This window comes from Canis aureus, chromosome 19 (genome assembly GCF_053574225.1).
Source record: "Canis aureus isolate CA01 chromosome 19, VMU_Caureus_v.1.0, whole genome shotgun sequence".
Classification (NCBI taxonomy): Eukaryota; Metazoa; Chordata; class Mammalia; order Carnivora; family Canidae; genus Canis; species Canis aureus.
Window position 1 is genome coordinate 3,366,834 of NC_135629.1, and position 23,089 is coordinate 3,389,922.

At 50.6% G+C, this 23,089-nt stretch overlaps 1 protein-coding gene across 10 annotated transcripts in view; it reads left to right on the forward strand.

Moving 5' to 3' along the window:
* The window catches only part of EEFSEC (eukaryotic elongation factor, selenocysteine-tRNA specific), a 265,603-nt gene that overhangs the window by 194,836 nt on the left and 47,678 nt on the right, over window positions 1-23,089 (forward strand). For 8 of the 10 annotated variants that reach the window (XM_077857608.1, XM_077857602.1, XM_077857604.1 and 5 more), the window contains exons 5-6: window positions 258-533; window positions 6,160-6,816. In XM_077857608.1, coding sequence (XP_077713734.1) covers window positions 258-533; window positions 6,160-6,816 — 933 coding nt within the window. The remainder of the gene's footprint in view (window positions 1-257; window positions 534-6,159; window positions 6,817-23,089) is intronic. The other 2 variants (XM_077857606.1, XM_077857607.1) reach the window with 1 other exon arrangement.

Below are 23,089 nucleotides of genomic sequence, written 5' to 3' on the forward strand. Positions count from 1 at the left end.
GTCTCAGCTTGTTTGCTCTGTGACCTTGGAGACATCAGAAACCTCTGTTTCTTCATCCATAAAATTGAATGTAAAAATATTGACCTGCTTCGTGGGGTTTTCATGAAGAATAACTGACCCAGATAATGGTAAAGCCTCTTTGTTAGTCAGAAAGGGCCAAATGGCTTAGCAAGCACGAACTTGAGTTTTAAAAATTGTTGGCTTGCTTGATGTATTCCTTACTCCGCTTTTCCTTGGGTCCATCCTCCCTTCCCCAGAAGTGTTTGGTGCCAGAAAGAGAGGAGGGACAAGAGGAAGAGACATGGGACCCACCGTCCCCTCTGGGAGCCGAGCTCAAAGAACAGACCTGCCTGGTGGTCCCACACAGGGCCGCCTCCCCGCTCTGCCACCTGCCTTCTCTGCCTCCATTCCTAACTGCACCCCACCAGAGAACTGAGTCCCTTGGAGAGGCTTGGAAGGCTCCTACCCCTGGGTTGTCTGGAACCTCCCAACTCCTAGCTAGCCTCGGAGCCAGCCCTGCTCCCACAGCGCAGGTACGTACCTCTATGGGCCTTTGTGGATGTGAACACCCCAGACCCAAACTGGAACTCCCAGAGAGCAGGGACAGCGCTGCACCCATCCACGGCTGTATTCATTCCACAAATATGTGTCGAGATCCTCTAAATGGCCTGCACTGCACTGGGCACTAAAGATAGAAACAGAAATTAAAGAAAACAAAAATAAAGTTCTCACCCTCAACCTCATGGCCAACCTCACCCCCAGGCCATTCTAGTGTGGGAGAGACAGTCAGTAAACAAATCTATAATATCTATAAATCTATAATATATAGTGATGAGTACTATGAAGAAAAATAAAACTAAGAAAAGATAGGGATGGGGACCACTTATTGCAGAGTCAAGGATGGGCTCTGAGAAAGAAACATTTGAATGGACAGAAGGGGAACAAGGAAAAGAGAAATAGGATATCTGAGGGAGGAGCATCCCAGTCAAAGGCACTGGCAAGTGCAAAAGCCCCGAGGTAGGGGCATGCTTGGCATGTTTTGGGATAAGAAGTAAGGCTAACGTGACTGAAGTGACATGGATAAAGACAGACAGATGGAAAGAGAAGAGTCTCAGATGTGCTAGGCTGGAGGTGTCTGCCAGACTTCCAGGTAGGAAGGCCAGAGGCACTTAGATGTGTGAGTCTTCTTTTCCTAGCCCCCGACTTCCCCTGCCAGCCTCCACCGCTCCTGGAGCTCCGACCTCTATGCTCACCGCTCGCTGCCTGCTGCCTTTCCTCAGCTATCTCCCAGATCTCTTAGCTGCCCCTCATCCCTACACCCAGAGCCTGGGAGTCCCTCCATGTGTGCCAGTGTCTTCATGATCCCCACGTCCGATCTGTCAGCACATCCCAGCATTGTACTGCACAGAGAACTCTCCGAGTTCCTTCCTGGCTGGTCCCCCTCTTTCCTTTCTTATTTCTCCACTCTGTGGAGCCAGAGTGACCTTATCAAAGCACATGATAGCAAGTGTCATTCATCTGCTCAACCCCAGGCCACCACTACCTCTGAGGGCTTCTTTGTCCTCATGGTGAAGGTGGCTGGCCCATGTCTCCAACCTGATGCCACTGTCCCTGGCCCACTCCCCTCCAGCCAGCCCACTGCCTTTAAATCCCTCAACCAGGCCATGTTCTTTCCCACCTCAGCGCCTCAAACTTGCTCTGCTCTTCCCTCTGTCTGGAGCCCCTGTGGGTGGTTTCTTCTCCCTCTGGATTCAGCTTTAGTGCCACCTCCTCAAGAAAGCCCTCCCTGATGACCCAGGAAGGATTATGTCCCCCAGTTATTCTCTCCCACAGCCCCTCTCCATGGTTTTGTAGTCTGAGTTTGTTAGTTGATGATTTTATTTTAATTATTTGAGAGAGAGTGAGAGGAGGCATGAGTGGAGGGAGGGGCAGAGGGAGAGGGAGAAGCAGACTCTCTGCTGAGCAGGGAGCCTGATGTGGGGCTCAATTCTAGGACCTGGAGAGCATAACCTGAGAGCCGAAAGCAGACGCTTAGCCAACTGAGCCACCCAGGCACTTCTGGTTGAGGATTTTATAATCTTCCCACCCTCTCCCCCCGCTATCCCCAGCAGTAGACTCCAGAATCTGTGCTGCTTGCCCTGTATCACTCCAGGACCTGGGCCCTGTATGTGAGAGAAACTTGATAAATATGTGTTGAGTGAATGTACATACAGTACCTCCACCACTCAACTTGGATATTAGTAAATATGAGTGAGTTGTTGAGTAGATGGATGGAATCTCTCAAAGTTGGCCAGAAAATGAAAGGAAAGCCTGTTTTTCCCTATTCTTGAGTTGGCAAAACTACTTTCCCAAATTTTTGGTGTCCTAGATGGATCTTACATTCTTTTTTTTTTTTTTAAAGATTTTATTTATTTGTTCATGATAGACACAGAGAGAGAGGCAGAGACACAGGCAGAGAGAGAAGCAGGCTCCATGCACCGGGAGCCTGACGTGGGATTCGATCCCGGGTCTCCAGGATCGCACCCTGGGTCAAAGGCAGGCGCTAAACCGCTGCGCCACCCAGGGATCCCTGGATCTTACATTCTTAAAGGATATCTTGTAGAATGTGGGTTTGTCGATGAGCCTATGTGTTGATACTGTCTGCATGTACCTGTGAGAGCCCATAGTAGTGCCACACTGCCCTGTCCCCATCTCTATCTGTTTCACAATTTCCTGTCTGGGCCCTTGAAATCTTGATTTGCACAGTTATTTGTCTTTCTGCTCTTCACGGTGCCCTCTTAAGGCATTCTTTATTATTTCAGTCCTAAGAACACAAGTCCCATTGAAAAGAACATGCTTTTAATGAAGCCTGCTTAGAGATGGCCTTGATGGTGGGGGTGGGGGCTGTCAGGGCAGTGAAGGCCATGAGCCCTTTGTCACAGGAAGCATCATGAACACCAAAAACTCACTCAGGCCCTGGCCACTCTGGAATCTCAGCTCCACGCTGTGCCAGGTGTGTTTTGGCCATGAGGGGCGTTTTCTCTTCCAGAATCAGATGCAGCCATTCTCTTCCAATGGGCTGGATATTTAACTGGGTCGGCCATAAGCAGTGTTTGTCACCCGCCTCTGTGCTAGGTTCTAAGGATGCAGCAGTAGGAACTTGGATTTAAAAGGGGAGATACACAGATTTGATAGGGAAAAATTAAGAAATCTGGCCATGCCAGATATTGGAGAAGACGTTATCCATCCACAGGTCTCTGGCCTGTGGGACTTGGTTCTTTATCTAGCAGACCTGAGCCCTCACTCCTGACCTGGCAGTTCTGGTCAGGGCCTGCATCTTCCAGAAACCCTCCTTGCACTGTGCACCAGGCAGGCTTCTTGTGTGAGAGGGAATTCATTGCATCACTTTCCAGCAAAAAACTGGAAATGACCCATGTGCACATCAATAGGAGGCTGAATGGGGGTCTGTGTGTACTGTGTGACATACAGCATCCCCAACAAATGAGCTGCAGGTGTAGGCAGCATGGGCACGAGCTACAGATTTCAAAAACTCAGAAAACAAAGCAAAGTATTGATTAGGCATATGTATTACATATGTAGTGAGCTTCCACACAACCGTGTACATGTATATATAAAAAGTAAAGAATGCCACACACCAAATTCAAGAGAAGAGTTGCCTCCAGCTGGGGGGCAGGCCGGAGAACTAGGTGGGGGAGGAGCACAGAGACTGAAGTTATTGGTGATGTCTTAGTTCTCAGGGTGGTTGATGGGGCCATGTATACTTACTCTGTTGTAATTTAGCTCAGTAAGTACCGGGAAGCACAGACTGGCAATAAAGCAGCAATGGCAATACAGGAAGTCAGGTTCAGAGCACCCTGGGGAGAGTAACCAGCTCGGTCTGGAATGAGCAGGAAAGCCATTCCAGGGGATACCCTGGGATGAAAGGGATTTCAGGTGGAAGAAGTCCCACGGAGAAGGGTGCTCACAGGCAAAATGAATGTGTGGTTGTGTATGTAGGGAATTGTTCAAGCTTCCCCTGGTTGCGGCTCAAAGTGTTGGGAGAATATGGGGCAGAAAGAGCTGTTGAGGCAGGCCACGTGGCAGTGGGAGGCTCCAGGGAAGGCCATGTGGAGAAGCCAGGCAAGCCAAAGTCCTTGGTGGGACAGCAGCGGGGGTGTCAGCTGCAAGGCCCCTACCCAACCTGAGCAGCTTACCTATTGTGGGGACAGGTGGTGGTGGCCAGAGGGCTGATTGCCCATCCAATTTTGTTTGACCAAAGGATCTTCCTGTTCACAACAGCTATGCGCAAAAGGTTTGAAAGTGGTGATGTGGAAGAGGAGAGCCCGTGTAGAGGTTGGTGCCAAAGAGTTGCATCATCCGACATGTGTTTTAGAAAGCTGGCCTGGAGAAAGGAGATGTGTGGGGTGGGGGCTGGAGGACAGCTCCTGGGGCAGCTACGGGCCGCAGGGTGGGGTGGAGGGGTAGAGCCATGATTTGGGGCCTGCCTCACTCGGCAGATGCTTAGTGTAAGATAATATTCTCCGGTTACTCTAAGGTGCATTCCTGAAAATCTTAGTTTCCCATTGCTCTTGTAGATCATTTCAGAGATGTTTTATGTTTCTCTTTGATTGATCTTGGCTGTGGCTTTTGACACTGCACTTCTCACTTTCTCCGCCCCCTGACCTCTTGGTTAGGTAGTTAATGATCTTTAAACAAACACTTGAGTATTATGGCTCTCCAGAAAAGGGCCTGGCCTCCTGGGCCCAGAGCAGCTCAGCATTCTCCCTTCATCCAGGGAGAAGACGAGTGCTCCACACACCTGGGTTTTGCAGATGGAGATGCTTGCAACCTGAAAGCCAAAGTGTCTTGAACTTAAGTTTCGATGGCAAGTTTTCTGAAAAACATTACCCGTTTCTTTGCTGCACTAAGCGTGATCTCATCTCCTCTCTGACAGTGGATCTTAGTAGGAATGTTCATTGATTTCGTGGAATGTTTATTAGAGCCTTTCTCATGTCTGTTCCTGATTTACAAACTGTGGGTGCAGAAATCTGCCTGGTGTGGTAGTTGGGGCGGTTTCCAAATAGAGATAGATCAGGTTACTCCTCTGCCTAAACTCCTCTGTGACTTCCGGCCTGCCCTCATTGCCCTCCCTGCTGCAGCCCTCCCATGGCTTTGTTTTCAGACCCACAGAGCCTCCATCCTGGGCCTATACACTCATCAGCTTCCCTTCAGAACTCTCTTTTTTTGGATCTTCACACGACTTCTAGAGGGTCTTAGCTGAGAAGACCCTCCACAGAAGTCTTCCTTGACCACCACTCTAAGAAGCCAGACCTTCCCCCAAATGCTAGGCCTTCTCTATATGTTATAAATGATACACATATTATATGTGATACAACAAGGTATATATAATATGCTCATATAATTATGTTATGTATTTACATATGAGGTTTTATATATGAATTATATCAATACAAACTTAGTTGATGTTAACATATTTGCAGTTTTGTTGCTGTTTCTCACTCTATTCCTACTCCCAGAACAGTCTTTGGCACACTCAGGACTGTGTCCTGTGAGTAAAGAGTAGCCTGCCCTGGAGAAGCCTATGGGCTTCCATAGGGCCCATAGGCAGACAGGCACTGACAGCAGAGCAGGCTGTGTATGACTCAGAGGGGCTGGGGTAGCACTAAAGAGAAGGGGGTAGATCCTGCCCACTGGGGGTAGACTTTCTAGAGCAGCCTGTGAGAGCCCATAGTAGTGCCACAGGAGTCTGGCCTGGGCTTTCAAGGACAAATGGCCATAGCTTGGCAGGCTGAGGACCTGTGGGGCCATTCTGGATGTGATGGCAAGCCTATACAGAGGGTTCAAGGCAAGAAAATGCTGGAATGGAGTCTGGGGTGGAACAGGGACTAGGACAGAAGGAACTAAGGAGGTAGCTCAGGATTCGATTGCTATGACCACCACCTACATCCTGGACTAGGGCGCCCTGTGGGCCACATGTTTGCAGGTGGAGCTTGCTCTGGCCAAGGGGAGTCTGACTGCCCCAGAACTCTTCTGGGCTGGCATGCCGGGTGCCAGGTAAGTGTTGGCAGCGCTGAGATAGGACTTCTCTGGCTGGAGCCACTCCCCACCCCAGCCTCAAGGCTCTTTGTTTCATGAGCTTTCTCTTTTGCTACCCACCAGGTGGTGAAGAAGGTGAAGTCCATGCAGATGTTTCACATGCCTGTCACGTCAGCCATGCAGGGAGACCGGCTGGGCATCTGCGTCACTCAATTTGACCCCAAGCTGCTGGAGCGTGGCCTGGTGTGTGCTCCGGAGTCCCTGCACACTGTCCACGCGGCCATCATCTCTGTGGAGAAGATCCAATATTTCCGAGGGCCCCTGCAGACCAAAGCCAAGTTCCACATCACAGTGGGCCATGAGACAGTCATGGGCCGGTTGATGTTCTTCAGCCCTGCCCCTGATAACTTTGACCACGAGCCCGTGCTGGACTCCTTCGACTTCTCTCAAGAATACCTCTTCCAGGAGCAGTATCTAGATAAGGATTTGGCACCAGCAGTGACAGACAGTGGTGAGGCAGACAAGAAGACGGGCCAGGCCACAGAAAGCCGCTGTCCTCGGCAGCAGTGGGCCCTCGTGGAGTTTGAGAAGCCTGTCACCTGCCCTCGGCTGTGCCTGGTGATTGGCTCCAGGCTAGATGCAGACATTCATGCCAACACGTGCCGTCTTGCCTTCCACGGCGTCCTGCTCCATGGGCTGGAGGGCAAGGACTATGCCGAGAGCTTCTTGCCCAGGCTGAACGTGTATAAGCTCAAGCACAAACATGGCCTTGTAGAGCGGGTAAGCAGTTCCTCCACCCATCACCCTTCCTTGTCAGGCTCAGGTGGCTGGGATGGACACCATTGGGATCCGTGATGAGAACCAATAGGAAGACCTTATAGGCCTTCTCGTCCCAACTTCTGAGGTTTTCAAACAAAGAAACTGAGGCCCAGAGTAGCCGAGTGGTAGCCCTCAGCCAACAGAGACGGGGCCTAAACCAAGGCAGGGGAGCTCCACTGCACCTATCTCCAGCCAGCCATCCCTGCCCTCACCTTGGTAATAGAGGTGGCCTATATAGGGCAGAGCAGTCCTGGTCCCTCACACAAACTAGTTTCAGACAGCAGCATTTCACCTGGGCCAGAAGCCAGTGGTATTAGTAGCCTCTTTGAGTTTCAGATAAGAAGCTGGGCCTTGCACCTCACAGCCTGATAACCAGCCCCTCGCTCTCATGGCCGCAGTGGGGGCTGAGCCTCCATCAGGCAAGGTGGCTGCTGGGTTTGCCCCCAATCCAGTCATATTAAAGGAGGGAGCATGGCTGGTCAGTGCAGGGCAGGCCCGGCCAACCATGTCCTTGGCCTGTGGGGAGGGGGAAGGGTGAAGGATGATGGTGGTGGGAGATGCCAGAGGGCAAGAGGTTGGAAGGTATGGGAAGGTGAAACAGTGGGAGAGGCCGGCCTGCTGGCTTCCTCTGGTTCACAGTCCTTTCGTGAGGGTAGGCAAATGGAATAGCCTAGAGCCTTAAGGGGTCCTGAAGTCCTGAGATTGCCTTCTGTCAGGTGGGCCCCGCCTACCCTCTGTATCTATCATTGTTGATCTCAGTGGGAATCCCTGCCTCCTGGGCCTCCAAGAGATGGGTGGAGAATGTCCAAACCTCTGTCCAAACCTCACTCCCTGAATGTGGGTCCCCGAGGGGCAAGGGTGGCTGTGGGTGTTCCTGGGACTTGTCTCTGAGCCAGGTGAGCATGGCAGTGCTGAGACCCCAGTGTTGGGAGGCTTAGGCTATAGTGGGTTCTGCCCTGAGGCCCTCAGCAGAGCTGCAGTTTTGTTCGTTAGATAGCAAGATGAGGGTTACCCCTCCCCCATGCAGCACCCTGCCTGCATCAGCATAGGCTCGGGCATGGGGTCTGACCTTTATCTAGTAGGCACTCAGGAGAAAGTATCAGGGCCTTGGGCACCCAGCTGTGGACAGGGTTTTCCACTGCCATCCCCCACCATCTCCTTCCACTCTCAGATCCCCACGTTTCTCCTCTGGAACTCTGTCACTTCAGAAACTCACACTCCCCTCCTCCCTGTCTCAGGATTCATCCTGGTGCTCAGGCCCAGTTCCTTTCCTATCTTGCCTGTATTAAGACCTGCCCTCTGGTGGGGGACTTAGTAGAAGTTTCTTACTTGCCCACTCACAGTGCATCTAAAACTCAGGATCCCGTAGTTTTATAAGCTCAAGCCTCCCACTCCAAGGCCAACCTTGCCCCCTCAGGCAAGCACGGTCAGCCTGCGTTGCTGGGCAGCATGGTCACCCTGCGTTGCTGCTGGAGTCCCAAAGCTGAAGCCATGTCTGCATCCTCTGCTCTTTGCCATCTGCCCCCCTTTGTTGTTTTTTTTTTATCTGCCCCCCTTTGAATGTTGGTTTCCTCATCCACAGAGCGGTAGCCCAAACTCCCAGCACCTCCAGGAGAGGTCAAGGTCTGACTATGGGGACCACTCAAAGGTTCCATCAGCCTGGGGCCAGCCCCAAGATGCTGATTGAAGACGAAGGTGATAAAGTGCATGTCACTCGTTCCTCTAGCTTGATTTATTAGCAGTATTATGAAGCATAATTATTCTCTGGTGAAATATCTGTCATAGAGTAATGTCCTACTTGGTAAGTTCACAGGTCTAATTGCCTCACACAGGCCTGTTGGTGGTGGAGCAGCAGTTACTCCCTTTGAGAATGAGGAGTGTGTGTTTGTGAGGAGCAAATAAACATACTATTGAATGCCTCTTGCTTCCTAAGGGCAGTGGGGAGGGCCCAGGAGACGTGCTGACCCAGGCCCTGCCACCAATCTGGGGCATTCCTGAGGCCACAGCCCTTTTCTGCTTAGTCCAGGGAGGCCAGAAGTAGAGGCATAAGAGCCATAGACTTGCAGTGAACAGATCCCACATAGAAACCCTGAGCAGAAAAAAAAAAAAAAAAAAAAAAAGAAACCCTGAGCAGAAAGGCTCTTTCCAACCAGGGACTGCTTCAGGTGGGGCTATGGATGTGTGTGGAGGGGTCCTGAGACTGGAATCCTGCAAGGAAGGACAGGGCGCAGGCACCCAGGTTCCTCCTACCAGCTCTTTAAGGCTCTAACTGAATGGATACTTGTCCTGTTTCCCTTCTGGGCCCAGGGGCAGGAATACACCTGCCTCCTGCCTCCCTGCACCCCATCCCTGCTCTGTTTATTCAACACCTACTGTGTGCCATTGTTAGCTGCTTACATTATTTTGAATCCTTATAAAAATTCAAGGAGGAGGTTATTACTTTTCCTATGTATTTTTTTTGAAATTATTAAATAGATCACTTTCTCCCTTCTATAATTATATGTAAGAATTTGGGGAAAGTAATATATGCACATGGTAAAAAAAATAATTCAGACAACACAAAAAATTACTTTAAAAAAAAAAAGCGAGTTTCCCTGCTCTGACCTCAGCCCTCAGGGCCCCTCTGCAAAGGCAGCCACACAGGAAACCAGCTCAAGAGATGTAAAACGACCCACCCACATCACAGGATGGCCAAGTCAGGATTTGAACCCAGCACTGATGACCTCTGAGCCCTTTTCTTTCTAGCAAATCTGGTAGATTCTTGCCCAGTGAGTTGAGAGGCTAGTGTGCTCTCAAGAAGCTGGAGTCTCTTTGGTGGGAGACTTTTCTTCCTGGTAAGGTTGGTAAGCATAGAACTTGGGGGTCACGCACACTGGGCTCAGACCCTGGCTGTGCCATGTAACAGCTGTATGCCTTGGGCAGCCCTTTTATTTCAATATCCTCATTCCTTTGAGGAGCAGTCTCCACCTCACAGGTAAAATGGCTTTATATATAAGAGTTCAGTCTAGCTCAGGGGAGGCAGGAAGATTTCCTAGTACAGCTCACAGTAGAAGGCCAGGCTTATTCCAGTGGGCAGCCCTCTTTGCTTTGAGCAAGACCCAGAGTGCACAGAGATTTTCGGAACACTTGATTGGCCACAGCCTTTGCCATGTGGCAGACTGGTCAAATGTGCCAGCCTGGGCTTCAGTCTCAGCCTGACCAACCTCCTGGTGTGGAGATGTGGGCAGGTCCAAGGAATTCCACAGCTCTGCACCAGGGGGTGAGATGTGGGCCAGTTGGGGAGTGCATGAAGGTTGTGAGATCAGTGCTTGGCTCCTATTCTGCACTTGTTCTTTTATTATTATTAATTTTTAAGCCCTTAGAGTCAGAATAATAAATCCTGGAGCTTGGGGCAGAATGATATTCCAGTCCTTTCTCCAGGACTTCATTGCCCCTCTCTGAAGCACAGGGACAATCCCCTGGTCCCTGTCAAGAGCCACCCTGGACTGGTGCAAATGGCATTTGGGGAGGGAACTAAGAGTCATGCTGGCTGCTGGGTGTGCTTGACCAGGGCAGGGAGTCCCCAGTGCTGATCTTGCCCCAGCTGCCTGCCTCTGAAAATTGCTAGACACTTTGAAGCTACCACCCCACCCCAAGGCATACTTCCATATAAAGACATCTCCAGGAGCCCAAGTCATCTTGAAAAGGTTAAATTCAAAGATGTCTGGGTGGCTCAGTGGTTGAGCTTCTGCCTTTCGGCTCAGGGCATGATCCTGGGGTCCTGGGATCAAGGCCTGCATCAGGCTACCCACGGGGACCCGGTTTCTCCCTCTGCCTATGTCTCTCTCTGTGTGTCTCTCATGAGTAAATAAAACCTTTAAAAAAAAAAAGAAAAGGTTAAATCCAGTCTCCTGGGCAGGTTCTTCACCACCATGGCAAACCAACTCCCAGCCCCTGCTCCATGATGCTGAGCAGACTCCTTGTGTCTGCTCTACAAACACAGTCACTTTCTGGGAGCTCAGCTTGGGCCTCCAAGACATCCTCCATTTATAAACAAGGAAGGTCCAGCCCTATATGGATATATGTTGAATGGACACTTTCCATCTGGACAGACTTAAGGCACATAGTGCTTCTGAGCCCATTGCCTAAAAGACATTATTCATCCATACGTCCAGATGTTTACCTAGCTTCTGTGTGTGCCAGGCAGCAAGGTGGACAGAGTTCTTGTTCTCGCAGGAGAGACTGACAAGGATTAGTACCTTAGATGCTTTCAGGTAGTAGTAAGTTCTAGAAAGAATATAACAGTGAAATAAATACAAACTGCTGAGGATAGTACCTGGCACATAACGAGGCCAGCCATTAGCCTTCCCCGGGGTTTTCTCTTACTTTTGTGCTTCATTTGCTCACACTGGAGGATGGGTCAAGTTCCCCTGCAGAAGTGGCTTCACTCAATGGTGTCACCTAGAGTGTCGGTGGCCTATGGGCCACATCCAAGCAATTGGTCTTGGCCCAAATCTAATCATCTTAAGCAAGCTTTTCTTCTCTGGATACTTTTTTTAGCTACTGTAATCAAACACAATTTATTTAACTTACCACCAGTAAATGGCTTTCCTTGCTTGGCTAACAAATGAACCACTTGGAAACTTACTTTGTAGCCTATTCTCTCTCTCTCTCTCTCTCTCTCTCTGTTTTCTTTTGTGAAGAAATTCTGATATGATGAGATGTGCTGCTTGAAATCATCTCTTTTTTTTTTCTGTGAGCTGAGAATAGTATGATGTCAGTGTATGCTGTATTTTATTAACACAGCCAATAACAAACACAGAACTTTGCCATGTAGTTCAATAAAATAATAATCTGCATGTCACTGAGCATTAAAAGTGTGACATTAAAAGTCCACTTTTCCTATTTTGACATGGTACCTATGCACTGGTAATAAAAATGAATAAATAGAACATATGGCTGGGTGAGGTGCTGTGGAACCGTCCCAGAGTTACGGTACCCAGTACTACCCGGTCTCTGTCACAACTGCTCACCTTTGCCACTGTGGCACAAAAGCAGCCATAGTCAAGGTAGAAGCAAGTAGTTGTGGTGGGGTGCCAGTAAAACCTTACTGATGGACACTGAAATTTGAATTGCTTACAGTTTTCATGTATCATGAAATACTATTCTTTTGATGTTTTTCAATCCATTAGAAATTAGAAGAACCTTCTTAGCTCGAAGGCCATATAAAAACAGATACTGGGCAGAATTTGGACCCCTAGCTATAGTGTGTCCTCCCCTGATCTAAATGGTAAATAGGACTCTTGAAACAGACTAAGCATCCTGCAAGGAAAAGTCTAATCACCATCTACAACCACAAGTTCTCAACTTTGTCTTCATTCCTCAGGAATTAGGTCCTGGGAAGGGAGCTTTGCTAACAGATATGCTCCAGAGAGGGATCCCTGGGTGGCGCAGCGATTTGGCGCCTGCCTTTGGCCCAGGGCGTGATCCTGGAGACCCGGGATCGAATCCCATGTCGGGCTCCCGGTGCATGGAGCCTGCTTCTCCCTCTGCCTGTGTCTCTGCCTCTCTCTCTCTCTCTCTCTCTCTCTCTCTCTGTGTGACTATCATAAATAAATAAAAAAAAAAAATTAAAAAAAAAAAAGATATGCTCCAGAGGTCTCACCTCAGAGGGGCAAGGAAGAGAAGTGAAGGTGTTCTAAAGGGCTAGTCTTTCTAGGGAGATGGCTTGGGAAAGGGAATTAGAGCCCATGGTGATGGGGGAGATTCTTAGTATCCTGTTTTCAAGTAAAAATATAGAAATTTGTCTAAGATTATAAACACAGAGAAGGGGGAAGAAACTATGAATGGAACGGGAAAGCATAGCACCTCCACACACACAAAGGAAAAATTGGAATGAATTTAAACCAACAAAAATGAGGGAAACAAAAACATTGTTCATAAATAATCACAAAAATAAAAGGAACAAGAGTAAATAGTCATTATACTAAACATGAATGGCCAAATTCTCCTGCGTAATACAGACTGATAGGTTGGATTAAAACACAAAATCCTCCAGTTATATGCTATTTGTTGGAAACACACAATGGTGACCGAAGATTAGGAATAAAAGGAGGGGCAGAGAAATGTCAGGTGACTGAATATAAAAGGAAAGTATGAATGGTAATATTAATTTAGACAAAAATATTCACCAGGATAAAGAGAAGCATCATGTAATGATAAAGGGTGTGGTTACGAACTTGCACCTACCAAACCTATAAAAACAAAATGTTAGAAATCCAAGGAAAAGTTGGTAATAAGTGGAGTCATAATTATAGTGGGCACTTTAGAATGCAGATTCCAGAATTGAACAGGCCCACTAAACAGCAGATAAGGACACAGGGGTGTAACACAAGGCTACACTTGACTTCTAGATAGAAACAGAGAGAATACACTTTCTCTTTTTTTCCTGTGGGACATTCATTTGAAAAATATTTATAGAATACCTGTGTGCTGTTTTCAGGGCTGGGGATAACAATAAATAAGAGAGACAAAATCCCTGTCCTCGTGGGACTTAGATTCTAGTTGTACCCGTGGCCACAGAGAAAACTCTAGTAGATTTTTTTTTTAAAGATTTTATTTATTTATTCATGAGAGACAGAGAGAGAGGCAGAAACACAGGCAGAGGAAGAAGCAAGCTCCATGCAGGGAGCCTGATGTGGGACTCGATCCCGGGACTCCAGGATCACGCCCTGGGCTGAAGGCAGGCGCTTAACCGTTGACCCACCCAGGGATCCCCTCTAGTAGATTTTTACAAGTAGAAGTCACGAACTGTTAAAATTATAAGTGAAGAATAGATATAGATACGTAGATGTGTGTGTGCATTTGTTCATTTTTTCATGTGTTCGCAGCTTGGAAATTTGCAAGCAGTAAGTTGCTGTTCATTTGGCTAAGGCTTTTCCTCATACTGTTATATAATGTAGAACCCCTTAGTAATTTTCTCTTTCTTCGGGGTTTTTGTGTGTGTGTGTGGACTTTTTTGTGGTCCCTTGATTACATCGCAAAGGAAGCCTTAGATTCCCTTGAAGGTGACTTTAACACGCCTCTGTTCCGTGCCAGTCTGCTTTTTGAACAGTCAGAAAACAGGCCCGAGGTAGGTCCTTCCAGTAGCAACAGTCTGTGACTAGCATCCAATTCATTCTTTTAATTGTATTTACTTTACCGTCAGGTTCCTGTTTATGGCGACTCTTGTCTCTCACAGGTACCATGTGCAGTTTCCCTTTAAGCACAGGTATTTCAAGAAAGCAATTAGGTAAAGGCTCTTTCTTCACAGGTGTACAGAGGTTTGGCAAAGTGAAGGGGGGGTGGAGAGGGTTTCTGAACTGGGGCAGAGCAGCTAAGCCCCACTCCAGAGAGCCCTTCATTGCGGCCTTGTGCAGATTCAGACCCGCTGCTCCTCTCAGTGAGCTGGGCCGAGGGTCATGGGAAAGGTGGCCTTCCTGTGGAGGACAGACCCACATACAAGAGGGCCTCAGGGAGCAGGAGGGAGCAGGACTCCACTGAGGTGGGGGAGGGGGTCCGCTAAGGGGAAAGCACAAAGAGCTAGTGTGACCTTTGAGCTGTGCCTTGTGACCGGTCAGACGTGTGGGGTGAGGGGGGTCCCCAGGGCTAGGCACTGTCTCTGCAGAGGCACAGTCTGGAAAAGGGCCCTCAGCCCGGGAGCACCCAGCCCCTGAGGGATGGGAAAGCTCCAGTGTGTAGGTAGGCCGGACCACTAAAGTTGCCAGCAGAGCAGGCAACGCAGGTTGGGGGCTGGGGGAGGCTGGGGCTTGGTTCCGATTGTGCGGGAGAAATCCCTGGAGGAGGATCAGCCAGGGCAGCCTACAAAGTGGGTATCCACTCAAGGTCCCCAACCTTGTCTCATTCTGAGCCTGGGTACCCAGGCTGAGTTGAGTGGTCTGGCTTCACTGAAGCTACTTAGTGTGGGGCCGTTTCCTCATGTGTAACAATTGCATGGGAGAAGGTGGGGCGGACAAGAGCTCCTGGCGGAGGACACAGAGTACTCTGTGCTGCCTGCCCTGCCGTGCTCCACTTCACACCTCCGCCTGCTGCCACACCCCAAGGGCCCTCCTCACCTCCCGCCTTGCCCCAGTAGCTTGCTTACACAGTTCCAACTACATCGTTTTCTCCTAAACAAAGGTGGTCCCACCAGCTCTTACTCAAAAATCCCTTTGGGCCAACCTCATGGCCAAGGTAAAGACAATACTCACACCTTAGCTACCATGGCTGGCCTGCCACTAATTGTGAAGTTGGGTCTCAGGGTGTGGCAGGCTGAGGAGACAGGCACACAGGACCAAGGGGATGCCTCTTTGTGACCAGGGCTGGAGGAGAGGAGAGAAGAGGAGTGGACCAAGTATGGCAGTGTCTGCAGGCACAGGGAATTCGGGTTCCAGCCAGGGCCCCAGGGGATGCTGGATGGCCCCCTGCACAGGTGTGAGACTTTGGGGGAGTCTCTTTCCCTCAGTGTCCTTACTGGAAAAACAGGGGCTATGCTCCCTATTGCATGGGCTGGTGTGGGGCAGGGAGACAAGTACATATAAAATGGTGAGTGCTATACCTGGCACAGTAGGCCATTGTTAAGCATTGGCTCTCTTCATTGTTATATACTTGGACTTTCCTGAGGACACAAATGCCTGGGTTCCCAGCTGGGGTGGTGGCAAGACACTGGCATCCACACCTCTCCTGCAGTGGGATCAGGCCAGGCATGCCAACCATCCTGGCTCTGGCACCCTGGTGCCGGATGGGGAAGGCCTTAGGGCTGGACCAGGGAGCCTGCAGCATGAGCCCAACGAAGTGTAAACATGCAGACGCCACCAGGAGTGCTGGCTGGCTTTGAAGTCTAAAGTACTGCTGCCTCCCAGCTCTTGGCTCACCCCACTCCACTGCTGATGGCTTGTTAAATGTGCCCAGGGCACTGGAGAGCTTATGGCCAGGCTGCAGACCAGCCCAGGCTCCCTGCGGTCCTTCCTGAGCAGGGACCAGCTAGCAGACCCCAGCCCTTGGAGGAAGTGGCACTATGATCTACCTGGTCCCTGCGGCCACTTTGCTAACTCTTGCGGCCCTGGGCCCCATCCAGCAGGCTGAAGGCTGTGTCCGCTCCCAGGCTACTTGAGAAAACAGAGGTACCCCCTGAAGCAGAGGGAGATCAGATGGCTGTCCTAGTGTTCCAGCCCTAGCCCAAGCCCTCAGCCCCTCCCCTCCCTTCCAAGTGTCAGCATCTGATAGTGGAGAGTCTTACTCAGCTGCTGAAGTGCCTGTGAGCTTCCTTTTAAAGATTGCTTTTTTGGTCGAATACAGACACAGGGTCAAGGCACTGGAAAGAGCTGGCTGTGGATTGGCCCAGCTTGGCCATAGACAAGTCACTCTTTCCCCAACACCCCCTCCCCATCCCCAGAACTGATTTCTTCTGTAAAGGAGCTACAGTGGGGAGTTGATGAGATCACACTGCTGAGGGCCGAGGACAGGGCCTGGCATGAAGCAAGTGCTCACTAAAATGTCCCCTTTTTCCTCCATGAAAATATAACTGCCTTTTCGAGCCGTGCCTTGGTTCCTTATGAGCCCCAGACAGACAGCTTTACTTGAATCGGTGCCTGAGTGATGGAAGACAGACCCATGGAGGGAAGCTTGTTAAATGTGCCCAGGGCACTGGAGAGCATGCTGACAGGGTGCAGGGAACTGGGACGTGTGGCTTGCAATGGACGAGCGAGGGACCTGCCCACCCCTGGGACAGAGGTGGGCAGATGCCTCCTTGGGTGGGCGCCTTCTGTGATGCCCAGAGCCTGGCCTGCCCCGGACCTCCTCACTGGGCCTCTGCAACTCACTTGACCAAATGAGATGGGTTGAAAGCTGCTCTCCTTTCCTGGGTTGACACCACGGATTGCAGTGAGGTTGGTTGTCACTTAAAGCAATCTTTCACATTAGAAACCTTGCCCCTTCTCATAATAACATTGGAGGTGGATACGTTCACCCTGTTTTCCCAGAAGAGAACAGTGAGGCTCAAAGAAGTGATATAGCCTGCCCAAAGTCCCACTGTGGCTGGTGGAGGAGCGGCCCTACCTTGCAGGCCATTCCAGGGCCTCCCTCTCCCTGCCATACCAAGCCATTGCCCTGTAACTGGGGAAGAAGAAAAGGTATCCTCTGGGCGTGATGTTTCTGATGCCAAATAAGGATGGGTGACACCAGAACAGCAGCATTGCAGGGACTCTTAGGGAAGTTGTCGATCCTGGTGCCTGTCAAGTGCCCTGGGAGAATTACCACCTGTGTGCCAGCCTCATTGGTGATCCAGGCAACTTCTGAGTTCTTCCCTTGTGGATCCCTTCCCTGGTTGTGTCCTCAGCGAAGATCTCGCTATAGGATAGAGGGTACAAGGGAGAGAACCAGAGTCCCAAGAGCAGCCGCCAGCATGTAGTCTGTGCAGAGTAGGTGTCAGCATCCCTGCTTTTCTTCAGTTAGATAACTCTCCATCTCTTGGTTTCCAAGTATGTCTTAGTTGTTCTTGCCAACACCCCTAAAAAACAAACAAACAAAAAAAAAACAAAAAAAAAAACCAGCCTTTTCAGAGGAACACACTGAGATCAGGGAAGTCCCTTGCCCAAAGTCCTGTTGCTGGAAAACGCAGTCTAGACTCAAACCCCCCAGCCCTTCCTCTTGCTTTAGTCCTCCTCACAGCCGACTGAGCAAGTAACTTGGGGCCCCACTGCACAGCTGGCTGCCCCTCTTTGCTTGATGCCAGTTCTCTAATTTGAATTAGAATCATCGCTTCAGAACTTGGGCAGTTCCCAAGCCTCATCATGGAAGCTGGGCCCTGAGAGAGACACACACATGTAATGACATAATTATGTGCACTGGCAGCCAGGTCCCCACTCAGAGGCTGGGGACAGTAGGGACTTGCCCGGCGCATAAGCGAGGTCCTGGGCTTCCATGCGCAACCAGTGACTGCTCTTTGGGAACTCACTCTCTGGTGACTAAAGGCTAATATTCATGCAAACAGTGAAAGTCCCCACTTAGAGTTATTGTTGTAGCTGTGCTGGCCTAGGTTCAGCATTGTTTCCGAGGAGCAAGGCCTGCTGAACAAGTCCCACATGCATTTCTTTTGGTTTGACGTCACAATGATTGATTTCAAAATGAAAAGCCTCCAACTGTTTGTTCTCTGAAGGTTTTTCCTCATTGGATGTGCTGGTGTCCGATCTCTGAGGTCTCTCTCTTTTAGCTGGAAGAATCTATAACTTGGAGACAAGCCCAACCACTGGGCATGCACACATATTCTAGAGATGAATAGGGCGGAGAAAATGCATTTCCTCCAGCCCTGCCCTCTAACACCCAGGACAAACAATGACCCCAGGTCTTCCAGAAGCTTCCCAGAGATGCTGGCCTCACTGCCTCTAGCAAGAAGGGCCATCATCCATCCCTCTCTCTAGCCAGACTTTGAATGAAGTTACTCACACTGGACATCTGTGAGTCCTCTCTCAGCACACCACCCCCAGGAATATCTGGAGGGCTCCTGTTCTGGGGATGCAGAAACACATTTAGGCCAGTTCCTGACTTCCAGGACCACCAATTGGGGCAGCTGGTGCAGACAAATTGCTGCTGAGCCAAGACCCACACATAGGCCTTGTCCCTGCCCCTTCCAGGCTCTGTGGCTGGCTCACATCTGCGTGTGGCACCCTGTAGGGCTGGGGACACAGGACCTGCTCCTGCACCCCCCCCCTTCCTGTGTGTGGTGCAGTGGGGTAGGTCCTGAGGGAAGAAGAACCCCTGCCCAGGAAGTGTGGGACAGCTCTGTGTGAACCTGCCATAACTCTCTTAACTCACTTTGTAGATGGGGAGCTAAGGCCCACAGTGGTTAGGCCGTGGGCCAGAGTCTCCAAGACCACAAGACCAGGGCTTTGAGCCCAAGTAGGCTGGTTCCAGAGCCCAGGCTCTGGCCCACTGCACAAGAAGGAGCTTGGCATTCCTTCCAGAATTGGCCCTTCTGTGTGAAACCTTAAGAGCTATGTTGGACAATAGCATTCAAGTCTGTTCTTAGCTGCAGCTAATCACCTCATCTCCTTCTGTCTGCCCTCATACCTGGTCCTCATCCTCTTAGCCTTCTTTCTTAGTCTTTTCTTGTCTCCAGTGCGCCCATGTCCCCATACATGGCCTGTACTGGAATCTTACCAGAAGGGTGACTTGCCTCTTGGCCCCATAACCATCGGTAAAGGAAAGCTTACTCACTCCAGCCTCATTTTGTGGATGAGGAAACTGGGGAGGCCCCAGGGGAGGGGGGGGGGTTGGTCAGCAGCTTGCCTCACTGGCCCTCAGTGTATTTTGGGCTGGCAGCAAGTTGGCCCCAGAGCAAACCAGAAGCCCTTGACAGCCATGAAGTGTACTGCATCCACTGGGCTGGCAGATCTTCCTTTGATAATCAGGTGCTTGGGACGCACCTCAGTTCCTGCATATAGTGGCCAGGCTCCATCTGTCTTCCCTCTCTGCAGTTGAGATAGGCTCCTCCAATAGCTTGGGGCTTTCAGGAACTGGGACCGGCAGGGATAGGGCTGCTCTGCTGCCCCTGGGCTGGATTTGGAAGCCAGCTTGGGTGCAGCCAGTCATGGAATGACTCGGAGGAGTCCCGAGGGTAGGAAATGCCCTGGCTGGGCTCAGTCACTGCTGCCAAACCCCCACCTCCTCTGCTCTCTTGCCGTGGGGGTGAATGCAGGGAAAGCTGGAATGCATGACTTTGAGCAAGTCCTTTCACTTTGCTGAATCCCTACAGCACTTTTCTGAAAATTAACTAATGATGTGGAGGTGGCTGTCATCTGCTGAGGGTGGGAGGGGAGAGAAAGTGCAGAGGGCTGGATGGTCTGAGGGAGGAGGAGTTTGCTACCAGCTTCTCTAACTGCCTCAGCAGCTTGTGTCCATAGTGCCCATCTAGGCCATCTTCCCACTCCTGGAAGGATCCACTCAGGATGCTGGGAATGACAGTGCAGGCCATCGGTGGGCAGGAGTAGGGAGTGCCAACATTTCTGAGACCACACTGGGTTTGCAGCAGTGTGCCAAAGGCCCGCCTTCTCACCCATGTTGCCTGGCCCTACAGGTTGAATCAAAGACACAGAAGTTAGTGGGACATGACACCTAATCTGTGCTGTCATGCCTTCTGGCCAAGCCGTAAAACAGGAGTGACAGAGGCACTCCCTTTGAACTTGAATCCTTTCTAAACTGCCCCTCAGGCCCCTCCTCAGAGGGTCAGAAAAAGCCCATTCGCTCCTCTCCTTATTCCGGATGCTTAAAAAAATATTGTGGTAATGTAGGTCAGTGAACTGACCGGCACCACACACCAGCAGGATTACAGGGCCCGCCAGCCCGCACGCTGGCCCACTTGGTCAGATGAGAACATAAACAAGAAGGGCCAGGAGCCCTCGGCTTCCCCAGCCCTAGGCTTTTGTTTATGTAGCACTTAAACCAACTTTGGGGTCGTTGCAGTCTGCCGTGGAACCCCTGAAGCTTTTTGAAGTTCCCCTGAAGTTAATAAAATTAGTCTGCCCTCATTGCAAGTCCTTGGCTTGCAGGGGGAAGATGGATCCTCCGCTGTGTCTGTGGCATTTAGCTTTTTAAGTTAATATTCTATAACCAAGAGAAAGGGGAAGGCAGGGGAGAAGATGCAGTAAAAAGTCTTATGAAATGCCTTTATGCTAATAGGTAGCATGCCTGCCACCCCAGGGCCCTGGTCATGGTAGAGCCCAGCCACCAGGCCCACTGGAAGGCCACAAGATGAGCCGCCATGCTCCAACGTGATGAGGGATGACCAGCACTGAGGTGTGGGAGGGAACTAGGTACAAGGCAAGGCTGTCAGCTCCCTCTTTAATGAAACGTACCCCCCAACCACAAGTCCACTTGAGTGATTTTCTTTTGCCCCCAGAGAACCAAGAGTCACCTTCTGTCACCAGTGTCTCCCTCCCCACTTGCATATTGTGTGCATACTTACTGGGACCTGTTGTGGGTCAGGGCATTGTAAGATAGAACTTCCAGTCTGTCTGGTGAGGGACACAGATGGGCCTGGGGACAGGAGGTGCCTGCTTTGTGGGAGAGGGTCTGAAGGAAAGCTTGTCTGAGCGGAGCCTAGGAGAACTGAGTAAGATCTGGGGTGGATACAGAGTTGGGAAGAGGGTGGCAGGATGATCGATGTGTTCATTATGTTCACTGGCTCAATGATGGTAATGGTTTCATGGGTATATATGTATATCCCAAATTATCAAGTTACTTACCTAACGTGTACATGCTTATGTTATTTATCAATTATGTCTCAACAAAGTGTTAAAAGAATGAAAGGCCATAGGCAGGATGTACCAGCAATCACAGGTACGTGTTCCACATTGACTTAGGCATTCAAGGAGCATGCATGTAGTAAGTGCCTGTTGGCACACAGGAAATGCAACTGTGGAGAAGAGAGATGTGTTTCTGCTTTCATGGACCTTGGCCTGCTTGGGAGGAGTGAACAAGTAATAGATAAAGCATATCAGGGAGTGATCTGTGTTCTGAGGACAGGGACAGGACCAGGGTGTGCAGAGGAGTAAGGGCCAGGGTGCAGGAGGGGCCCAAGTCTGAAGGCCTTGATTGGAGCCCTTGCTGGGCACTGGGGGCCTGCCCAGAGATGGGGGCACCCTGTCTGCCAGTGAGCAGTCCAAAGGCAATGGGACGGAGGGAGAATGTAATTGCCTTCCCCATGGACATACAGGAGCCTCTTGAGGCAGGAGCTTTTGATTTGGCACATGGTAGGCTCTCAATAAGTATTTGTGGGAGAAAGGAAGGACATTATAAATTTGATGTGAATTTTCTGCCTGGATTGCCCATTGTATCCCTGTGGTGCCTTTTATAAGGTGGTTGTCTACGTAAGTTGTAAGCTCTTGGTACCAGGACCATGTGTTTGTCATTTCTCGGCCAGCCATGATGCTGGGCACATGCTATCAGCTGGCTCTGTCTCACAGGCTAGCAAAGGCCTGGGACCCACACAGCCTGCCCAGAGTAGCCCAGGGCATCCCAGCAGCCCCAGACCTGCCTGCTTGTCCATCTTGGTGGAGGGAGGAGGTCAGCATAGTCTTTGAATGCTTCACCCTAGGCTCTGCAAAGGCCCACCACACTTGGGTTTGAGCCTCCAGTGTACGGCTGGCTGTGGTGACTGCAGTTCCCTCAGGTCTTGCCTATAACTGCCCTGAAGTAGAAATGAAAATCCGTTGCAGACAAGGATGCTTGAGGGCTTGGGGACCCCGCCAAATGCCTCTGTCATAGGCTGAGGTGTTCTGAGTCAGTCTCTTTCTCCTAAGGACAGGTGGCCCCGCCCTCAGCAGCACAGGCTGAACTTAGGATGGGAAGTGGCAGTGAGCACCTCTGGTCATGGGGAACATGAAATAGCTAGTCCAGAGCCTTCGGCTCAGTTCAGCTGAACTTCCTGGGTCCCTACTATACCAGACTAGGCTGCTGAATGTGATAGGCAGGCCTGCCTCCCAGTTCCTGCCTCCCGGGCTCCTGACTCCCAGATCCTGCCTCCCGGGCTCCTGCCTCCCGGGCTCTTGCCTTCCGAGCTCCTGCCTCTGGGCTCCTGCCTCTGGGCTCCTGCCTCCCAGGATCCTGCCTTCCAGTCTCCTGCCTCCCGGGCTCCTGCCTCCCAAGCTCCTGTCTCCCAGACTCCTGCCTCCCGGTCTCCTGCCTCCTGGGCTCCTGCCTCCCAGCTCCTGCCAGGCTGGAAACGGAGCTCCACATGCAGGCTACTCTGCTGGAGTGGAGACAGGACACCTGGGAGCTGGGAAGCCCGGGAAAACATACGGGGCTGATCACATCTGCTGGCTCTCACTCCCCATGTCTGTAGTCAGAGGAGCCACCTCCATTCATTTCACCCAGCAGCACCCACAGATGGGTCAGAGCCCACAGCAAGCCAACCCACAGGGGAGCTCTGCAGAGCTGAGTCCTGAAGGACGAGGAGGAGTTCATGTGTGGGAATGAGATTTGTGAATTATAAAGGGCTGTGCAAGTGGAAATGATTATTCTTATCGTTATTTGTATCCGATTCATCCATCACTGGGGAGAGGAGGAATGCAAGTACCTTTTATCTGGCACTATGAATCAAATAGAATAGGATATGTTTTTCTAAAAGGGTTTTAGGGTAAATGGGACAGTTTCTGCCTTTCAAAACAATCCATCTGGGGCCCTTAGCCAAATCTTGGCGTCTTGGGCAGAAGTGAGATGT